The sequence below is a fragment of the Cucumis melo genome, chromosome 2 (genome assembly GCF_025177605.1).
Source record: "Cucumis melo cultivar AY chromosome 2, USDA_Cmelo_AY_1.0, whole genome shotgun sequence".
NCBI classification, from domain to species: Eukaryota; Viridiplantae; Streptophyta; class Magnoliopsida; order Cucurbitales; family Cucurbitaceae; genus Cucumis; species Cucumis melo.
In genome coordinates, this window is record NC_066858.1 from 1401369 (window position 1) to 1411753 (window position 10385).

At 29.2% G+C, this 10385-nt stretch overlaps 1 protein-coding gene across 4 annotated transcripts; it reads left to right on the forward strand.

Annotated features, from left to right (window-relative positions):
- Positions 1–483: 483 nt before the first annotated feature.
- Positions 484–5269, forward strand: LOC103492248 (cysteine synthase-like). 4 transcript variants are annotated; one of them, XM_008452544.3, is made up of 11 exons: positions 484–667; positions 1609–1664; positions 1805–1914; positions 2152–2209; positions 2396–2659; positions 2740–2877; positions 3350–3401; positions 3677–3756; positions 4486–4545; positions 4655–4735; positions 5065–5269. In XM_008452544.3, the coding sequence occupies exons 2-11, from the start codon at positions 1623–1625 to the stop codon at positions 5152–5154; spliced, it is 975 nt and encodes a 324-aa protein (XP_008450766.2). In that variant the 5' UTR covers positions 484–667; positions 1609–1622; the 3' UTR covers positions 5155–5269. The 4 variants fall into 4 exon arrangements, with proteins under 4 accessions (XP_008450766.2, XP_050937262.1, XP_050937264.1 ...); XM_051081307.1 differs by having other exon boundaries at positions 658–714; XM_051081306.1 differs by lacking the exon at positions 484–667 and adding an exon at positions 738–830.
- The last annotated feature ends 5116 nt before the right edge of the window (positions 5270–10385 follow it).

Below are 10385 nucleotides of genomic sequence, written 5' to 3' on the forward strand. Positions count from 1 at the left end.
TTTTAATCTATGTATTTTTATCTTAAATTTAAATTTAATACCACAGCCAAAAAAAATTTATTGAAATTGATTAAATAATAATAACAATCATTTTTCATAGAAGTTTAAATATATTAAATTTACTAATAGCAATAGGTTAGCTTTCAAAATCAATAATTATGTGTAAGGTAGATATAACAAAATCTGTCCAAAACAGGGTTGACTGATAGACAGCTATTCTTACATAATCAATTAGATCCTAAAGTTATATATTTATTAGATTTGCAATCATTCCTAAAAGTATATATAATACAAAGATCACCACGTGGGATCACACAAGCTCTAATGACAAGATATGAACTTCAAAAAAATCAACAATTTCGGTAATGCTTGTGGATAACGAAATCAGTTCACATTGTGACACTTGGCATTTCTCAAGAAATCCTCCAAATAAAAAAGCAGAATTTTATCGCAGTATTAGTATTGCCCAAGAGAAAATGAATAAAGCCAAAACCAAGGGGGCTGCCTGTCAATTTTCCACACATTGCAAGAATATGAATCACTTCACCCTCAAAAAAAAAATTAAAAGGCAAAAGATATTATCATCATTTCAAGCTCCACTGTCCACATAACACCTTTTCTGAAGGGTTTTTGAGCTAAACTCTCGTGGGGTTTTGTTGATATCAAGGTTTGTTTCTTTCTGATCTTCTTCAGAGTTCTTTTTTCCCTCTTTTTGTATGTTTTTTTTGTTTTTTTTTTTTAAAAAATATATATATATATATCTAAAAGTTGAAGTTGGATTGTTTTCTTTTTCTTCCATTTTCTATGTTCATTTCTAACTGAAATCGGTGGTAATAGCTACTTACCTATTTGATGTTGAAGCTCGTTGTTATCTCATCTCAAGTGTCCCTTCCTCTACTTGATTCTAGACAAATTTTTGTTGTGTTTGCCAATAATTTCTTGGATGGATTGTTACTTTTGTCTCTGCATTTTGTGGGTTTCATCTATTTTGTCATTTCAACTTAAAAGAAATTTTACTTCCATCTTTGGACATAAAATTATGCTTCTGTTTGGTTTTTCTTGTTAATGATATTTTTTTATATCTACATGGTGTGTCCATTAGTGTATTTATTGGTCTTATCTTGTTCTTATACTGCATGAGAATTGAGCTAAAATCCATCTAATGGGCTATGTCATGGTAATAAAAAGGGATACAGCGTCAACGAGTAATGACATATCTTTTCGACCAAGAGGACTAAGAGGTCAAATATTCAAATATTCTCCACTCTCGTATGTTGTGTGGAAACAAATGAAAGTATTAAAAGCGAATGCAAAATAGAAACACGTTTTAATGTTTATGGACATAATTGAAACTTTGAACTGCTTTTTCTGTCAATCTAAATTTAATACCTTTGTACTTGCAAATTGCTATAATTTAAAGATTATGGGGAAATTTTAGTTCTTGACATTTGGATTATTAATTGCTGGACCTTGCTCTTTGAGGTATTATTTGTATATGAAGAAAAAAGTATCCTTGTATTGATGGCTGATGTTTGAATGGTCCCCCATAGTTTTCTTCTTTGTATTTTTGTAACCCTATTTACTTGTTGATTTGCATCAAATTTGAAGAACAAACTGAAAGCATGGAAGAGATCAAGGGTGGAATCAAGAAAGATGTCACTGAAGTAATTTTCTCTTTCTATGAGTTGGTTAACTTAGTTTCAAACTTCAATTTACATTCTTGTTCTTGACTTCTTGTATTTTGCTCACTTGGACAGTTCCTCTTTATCTTTTGTTCTTCTGAGTATGGTTGGGATTCTTGCAGTTAGTAGGTAATACTCCAATGGTATATCTAAGTAAAGTGGCTGATGGTTGTTTTGCTCGTATCGCTGCTAAATTAGAGACAATGGAGCCCTGTTCTAGCGTCAAAGACAGGTCAGAACCCTTTTTTGTTTAATAAAAATTAAATTCTCATACTGTAACGTTTGTGGTCTCCATTTCATTGCTGCTTTCAAGAGAGATTAAAGCAAGAAAACACAAGCATTACTAGAAATTATAAGCTTAATTTTTTAGGAAACCAAAACGTTATCGAATGGAACCAAATATCTATGAAATTTTGCATTAGAATATGAGGGGTTTCTGAGATATGAAGTATACAAATTTTCGATGTAGGATCGGGCTGAGTATGATTGAAGATGCAGAGGATAAGGGCCTGATTACACCAGGGAAGGTAGTGAGAAATGCTTCATTTCTGTCGTCATCATTTGAAGAAATTAGGCTACCACTTGAATTGGCAATAAATTTTTGTGCTTGATGTAATTATAATGCCTTGTAAACCAAATTTCTAAACTTGAAGTCATATACTTTATCATCTGCCTGATCCGTCTCATATATACATATTTCTTTTGGGAAAAAGACTGTCTTAATCGAGGTTACAAGCGGTAACACGGGCATTGCACTGGCAAGCATTGCAGCAGTGAAGGGCTATAAACTTATTGTAGTTATGCCAGCTTCATATAGTCTCGAAAGACGAATGCTGCTTCTAGCTTTCGGAGCTGAGCTGCACATCACAGACCCTGCAGCAGGGCTTGAAGGGCTGCTAAAGAAGGTTGACGAGATAATGGAAGTCACACCCAATAGCTATTTTCTGAAGCAATTTGAAAATCCATCAAATCCAAAGGTTTGTTTTGTTTGGTTTGAGATCTCAAAAAGATATATAAATCTGTTTTGATTCATTTTGCATCCATTTTTGTTCTTTAGATTCATTATGAAACCACTGGGCCAGAGATATGGAAAGACTCAGGAGGAAAAGTCGATGCTTTGGTCGTAGGGATTGGAACTGGAGGGACAATTACTGGTGCAGGGAATTTTCTCAAGGAACAGAACCCAGACATTAAGGTTACGTTGTTAATTTTTTTCCTCGGAAACGAAAACTAGACACTAGAGCCTGATTTGATAGCCTTTGAATTATTGAAACTTAAGTTTTATATACACTACTTTTATCTAAGAGTTTCTTTCTTTTGTTCTTAATTTACTTATTTAAACTCCAAGCCAGTTTTGAAATCTAAAAAGTTGGTTTTTAATGAACTTGTTATTGTGTCTCAAGTTTGGCTGATATTTCTTTGGGATGGATGAAAATGATTGTGAAGAATAGTGAGAAAACTAACATGATTTTCGCAACCCGAATAATTATCAAATGAATCCCAGAGGGAAGTCATTTGATGTTTCTTGAGGAAAGATGAAAAACATTGCAATGAATTGTGAGAAAACAAACACAATTTTCAAAATGTAAACGGAATCAAACAACGCTGAAGGGGTCATTACCAAATGGGCAATTGATGGATAATCGTGATCTTTTGTAAATTGGTAGGTTTATGCAGTGGAACCAGCCGAGAGCGCTGTGCTAAGTGGAGAACAACCTGGTCAGTTCCCATTTCAAACTTCTTTTCTTTGGGCGTTCCAAATCTTTTTGGAATTATTGCATAGATGTTTTGTAGATTCACATTTTTACTGTTTTTATAGACAGTGATAGGTATCGATAAAAATTTGAATCGTGTCATACTTGCAAAATAGTTTTAGGTTGCGCAAGATTTGCTATTATGTAATGTTGCCATGTATGCACATTTGCCACTTTTATTAAAGGTACCAAATGAGATTTGTAACAAAAGTTTGTATACTGTCATTTTTATAACTTTAGGCAAGCATCTCATTCAAGGAATTGGGGCTGGCTTCATCCCTGCTGTTCTTGATCTCAAAGTTTATGATGAAATTATTCAGGTGAGCCTTGAACATGCTTGTCCAAAGAAGTTCGTAATAATGATATGATATAGTACTTTTTTAAAATAACTTGTTACGTTGTCATATATATTTTCATTCAAATATTGTCATAGAAGATGAAGCTTCGTTTTCTCCACTCAAGGTGATGTCTTAACCAATTGAAACGTTTAAAGAGATGAGGTTTTCTATCAAACTTATAAAACAATTGTTTGAAGTAGAATCTATATATACTCTCTACATCTTCCTCCTCATATGCGTTTAACCCTTGAGTTGACTCTCAACGTAAGTTCGATCTTACACATTGATTGTAATTTTTGTAAGTAACTTCCACTTTGATACTATTTATTGGTGCCAAATGGTCATATTCCCACTAACTTAACAATTATAAGTTAACATTCAAATCTCTTCACTAACTTCTTTTTTGATTCAAGATATGAGATTTAACCGTAGACTTTTATATGGATGATAAATGTCTTATCCACTACCTTATCCTCAGCTTCCAACCCTTTCACAACTAATATCAAATAACGTGACACTTAAAAATGTTTTGTCCTTCCTAAACTCGTGATTCGCTTTACAATTTTAAGTATTCTTGTAAGAGAGTAGTTCAAACGTCTCGAACCTGTTAAGCGGTGTTGTTTTTCTATGTGCTCTTCTAATATAGCATCACAGTAGGCAGTAAAAAAATCCTTATTTACTTGAGATAGAAATGGATTCGGATGTTTTCAGGTCTCAAGTGAGGAAGCAATTGAAACTGCAAAGCTTCTTGCACTAAAGGAAGGGCTCCTCGTATGTTACTTAAATCTATATGAGGACTTCATTTTATGTATTTTTGTGAAAAATATAGACATTTTTATTTTTTGGCTTAAAGTTTATAACTCTTTTTTGCCTTTTGAAGGTGGGGATTTCTTCAGGTGCAGCAGCAGCAGCTGCAATAAAGGTTGCAAAGAGACAAGAGAGCGAAGGAAAACTTATTGTTGTAAGTCATACGTTACCTTCCTTTACAAATAAGATCAAACGTTTAACTTTCTAAGTGTTTATAAGTGTAAAGAAATGTGTTTATAAACACTTAGAAAGTCAATCCAAACAAGCAAATTGAATGAGAATAAGTACCACATAAAGATAGATTAGATTAAGAAGATACTCTTCTATTTCTATGGAATTAAGTACTATCATTTAACAATTTGGTCCCTACCATGAAAATCCTATCAAAATTTTGTGGTAAAGTTTATTATGTGACAATGACTTTAGCTTGTATAGTTGAGGCTGACCCTTTTTTTTCTTGTGGATTTCATGATTCATCTTTAGGTCGTCTTCCCAAGCTCCGGCGAGCGATATCTGTCAACGAAACTTTTTGATTCAATCAGGCATGAAGCAGAAAATATGACTTATGTATAAGTTGATTCATTCGAAATTTCACACGTTCTTAAATCAATTCAATCTTGAAATTCAAATATGTTGTTGAAGGAAAAGAATGATAAGAACGATTAAAAAGGTAAATTGTTTAGACAAATGTCTTACTTTTTAATTTTTGTTTGACTGCGAAAACTAGAAGGGATATGGAAAGTTCATGATTAGAAACTTCTGTCTTACATGATTGTGGTCGAGGTTTAATGGCTGGTATGGTGTTGCTCAACACCTGCTTCAGATTGGAGACATGAAAAACAGGATGAATCGACACTTCAACCGATAACTCGAGCTTGTAGGCGATCTTCCCAAACGTAGGATTTATCATTTTTCTTCCATTCTTAACTTTAGTCTAAACTTCCTTTCATCGTCTTCAACCAGCCATTTATCGATTTTCCATTGGGATTTATGTAGCATTGCATGGGATTCTCTAACGAGGCCAAAATAAGACCATTATTGCAGTGTTATTATGCAATATCTACTCACCAATCTTCGTGTATGTTTGGGGAGTAATTTTAAAATTGTTAGGATCGATTTTACTTCGCAATTTAATATTTGATTTTATTATTTTTTAAAAAAATTGTTTCAACAAAATCCATTTTGAATCATTTAAAGTGTTTATAATGATCTTTAAAATGATAAAGTTGATTTAAAAATTTTTGAAATCGTTTTCAAACATGCCTTTAAACGACAAGAACAATCACATGTATCAACGATTTTAGTGGAGGTCTAGAGGGGACTCAAACTCTCTCAACTTTGTGCGAATTGCATAGTGTCATCGACAAAATTTTTTGATTTGTCACTTATCTTTCATAAATCGACAAAGTGTTTTGAAATAAATAAATCAAAAGTTAAGTAAGAAAGAAACCTGGGTAAATAAATAAATACTTGTTTTTAGAAAAGATAAATAATTAATTCGTTTAATATAAAAGTTTTGGGATCGAAGATTTGAACTCGAAATTTTTTGTAGTTTTGTAGGTGTCTGTTTACAATAAATAATTAATTTAAACATTTGATTTCTTCTCTAAAATTGGCATATAACAATAAATAATTAAAAAAAAAAAAGAGGAGGAAGAAGAAGGTTTAGTGTCTATGCTTTGGGATTGTCTTATTTTGCAAATATAACCATCAATTAAAATTATTAACATATAAAATAATATTTTAAAAAATTATAAATATAGTAAAGTTTAACTGGGATAGTTGTTGATTGACTCTAATAGTCTATAAATGATAGGTCATGTCAACGATTGTCTGTCAATGATAAATCATAGCATCTATCAATGATAAAAATCTGTCATCGATCGATTTTGCTATATTTACAATTTTTTAAAAATATTGTCATACAATTGGACTATGACTAATAAACTTTCATGGTCTGTCAATGATAGACCATACACATATCCGTAGTTATCCCTAAAATTGTTACTCGTTACAATTGTTCAAAATAATCTATTAGGGCACATCATAAGTAGATGAAGGGTAATTGTTAGCATAACAATTAGATTCAAAATATTAATAAATATATCAATGTAAAAGAATTACAGATATGATCAAATTTTGATCAAATTTGAAAAGTTAATTCTTTAAAAAAAATTTGTTATACACTTACAATGACTAGTAATGCCTTTAAATTTAATAATTAAAGAAAAAGAGAGAGCTGCAATGAGTAATGATTTTAATTTTAATAATTAAATTTAGGTTAAGATCTTATTTTGGTCATAAACGTGTCTAAACTTTTAAAAGAAGTTTACTTTGGTCTCTACCACTAGAATTTTATAAATTCTTTAACGGAACAATGATGTGTCTTCTACATTTGGATTATTAGGTTCTAGATTCAACATATTAAATAAATTGTTATACAATTCATAAATTTTATTAGTTTAATTATTTTCTAAATCTTTTATGCCAACATCACACCTCAAAACAAATAAAACCAAAATTAAAAATTAATTTTGTTTTTTCCTCCAAAAAAACTTAAATCTCTCCATCTTTTTTTTTTTTCCAGCAAATCAGAAGAATGACATTGAATAGAATAAAAAATGAAATAGAAATGATAGATTGGTGTTAACATCCATCACAAGGTAAAATAAGCTAGAAAAATAAAATATGTACAATACCTGTTTAAAATAAACTCTATGGAATTGCATATATAAATATTCATATAATGAATCACAAAACCCAAAAAGAAAAAAAAAAAAGGAAGAAGAAAGAATTGGGAGGAAAAGAAAAAAAAAACACGCCAATGAACCACAAAATATGCCAAACTTGAGGCACATTAACAAATTTATATGTAGATAAATTGCATCTAGCATATAAGTTGAAAAAGTGGTATAGAATGACAATGCGTCAAAATAGTGATGATCAAAATTTTGAAGACAAAATAAACTTTTAAAGTTCTCCAATTAAACATCAACTTATCATCTACCTTTGAAAAATAAAATAGTGAAGAAATCTCATCATTTTGTTAGAGTTAACGGACTCTTAATGGATGGCAAGGACCAAAACATGCTCTATTTAAAAACTCAGGGACTAAAACAGACGTTTTGGAAAGTTCATGAACTAAAAATATAATAAAACACAAAGTTTATGGACCAAAATATGATTTAGTAACATTTTTTAAAGAATTACGAAATATAACAAAATATAATAGTAATAGACTCTTAAGCCTCATTTGTTCCATAGGATTTTCAATGAGATTTTAGGTAGAGTAAATTTTCATAAATATAACAAACCGTCAAAATATTTACGGTTCATGTAACAAAATGAAAAAAACTCATGAAGACCCTTTTTTAAAATATTCTAGGTTTGTCCTTTCTTTTCATCGTATTTATTTCTTGATCTCTTCCTCGGTTTTTTTCTTTCCATCGTCTTTCTTCCCTTCTTCTACAATTTTTTTTTTACTCAAACTGTTATTTGGTTTAAGATCATGTACCAAATATAAAAAATCCTGAAAAAAAAAAACGTTGTTGAGATTTGACTCCAAACCTAATCGATCGTGTACCAAAAAGCCAAATCTAAACATATCAAAGAATTCTTAAAAAAAATCATTTATCAAAATTAAATGATCGTGTAACCAAATTTAAACACTCATATAACAAAATCTAAACGATCGTATAGCAAACAATCTTGAAAAAAAAAATCATTTAGATTTGGCTATCTACGATATTGTATCAAAGAATCTTAAAAAAATGTTTTTATTTGGCTACCTAAATCTAAACCATCATGTAGTCAAATCAAACAATTGTATACCAAATAATAGCAAAATCTAAACGATCGTGTACGTACCAGAAAAATCAAATCAAATATATTATTAGTTGTTGATTGAATCATTTTTTATATTTTTCATTGTAGGTCTGTGGCTTTTTACCGTTTTCAAAATTGTTCTATATAATATAAATATTTTACGACTTTGTTATAGTTTTTAAAAGACATCCTTAACGTTCTTATTTAGTTATTTGTTCGACAGAATTTCATTTTTTAAAACCAATAGCGTTATTATATTAATGGAATTTTAAAATAATATGTGATGTGGGTTTTTAATATCTGCAAGATTGTGATATTTTTATGCACAGGGGATAATAAAACGTAATTAATTGATAAATTAATATCAGTTATTTATTACTATTAATTTCTAATTAAGTATTAAATATAGATATATTATTTAAGCTTAATAAATTTCAACAAACACTTTTATCAATATGATAATAAATTTATATTCGTTAAAAATATTCAACAAATACTTTTATCAATATCAAATATTATTAATCGTTGAAGTAAAATATTTGTAATTATATAATAAATTTATATAAAATAAAAGAAAATTTAATTACAAACCAAAATATCTATTTTAAAATTTTAAATTATACATAACTTAGAAATTAAACATTTTCATGTTATTTTAATTTTTTTTGTATGAAGTAGATTGAATGAAACATCTCCTTATTTTTTTGTTTGGAAAATTTGTGTTATTTCCTTTGTAACCATCGACAATCTTTGTCTGATAAAATCACAAGATCAATTTTAAAATATTTTCAAACTAACATTTTATAAACCATATCTAAATTGTAGGTACTAAATTTGTTACTGAATCAATACAAAATTAATAAATTTATAGCGCAACAATCTAAAACTAATTATAAAAGATATCTTTAGCTTATATATATGCATAACAGATTATTAAATCCAAATCTACCAATGATGAGGAGGTGACCATATTAGACAACTATATCTTAGCTAGAGAATATAAAAGTTCCAAGTTTACAAATACATAGCTATATAAATACAATATATAAAAAAAAAAAAAAAAAAAGGAGAAATTAGTGATTAACCATAATATAACAAACCATACTCTTTTCTTCATTAAAAATAAATTAAAGAAAGAAAAGAAAAGAAAATAAAGAAAACAGAAGAATAAAGGATGAAATGACATAAATAAAATAAAAAATAATGGATAAAGAAGTCTCTTCAATCCAAAATATAATACTCAGAAACAACTAAAATTCTCTTATATATGAATTTATTTTATTGCTCGTGAGAGAGATAATGGTTGGGAGTCTAAACATGAGTCACCAGGGAGAATGTGTAAGTGATAGAAGGAAAGAAGAGAAATTTATATAACTTTAAAACCGAGCTTAATTTTGTATGAAGAGAGTTTTAAAGCATTAAAAAGAAATTAATGAATTTAATTAATTGAGAGATAACGAGGGATGTAACCGTTAATTGATAAATGGTAGTTTTATTCATTGAAAACCCATAATAATTAGAAAAATCAAATTACAATAAAACCAACATAGTAAATAAAAAAGCAAACTATGAAAAAGGACAAAATGAAAAGAAAAGATTTCTTCCTATTAACACTTTTATATATACTATAGATTATTTAATTTTGATCGATAAAGTAAACACATACTTCTAAATTTCAAATATTAATCATCTTAGACATTTAAAATTCAGATACTCAACTCTTAGATATTTAATAACTACACACGAAATAATATCTGCAATCCGGACAAACTTTTACGAGTGATAAATATCACTAGTAGATAAACTTCACTCTCACGAATAACCTAAATTTTGTCGCGTATACTATTTTTTACATTGTGTTGCATCTGCTAATACCTCGAGTTTTATTACAATATTTGCAACTGTGTGACTAATAAAGGTATAACCCATTACAATTATCCACCCAACTGATCAGCCATAAAAAGCTTTGGCTGTATTGT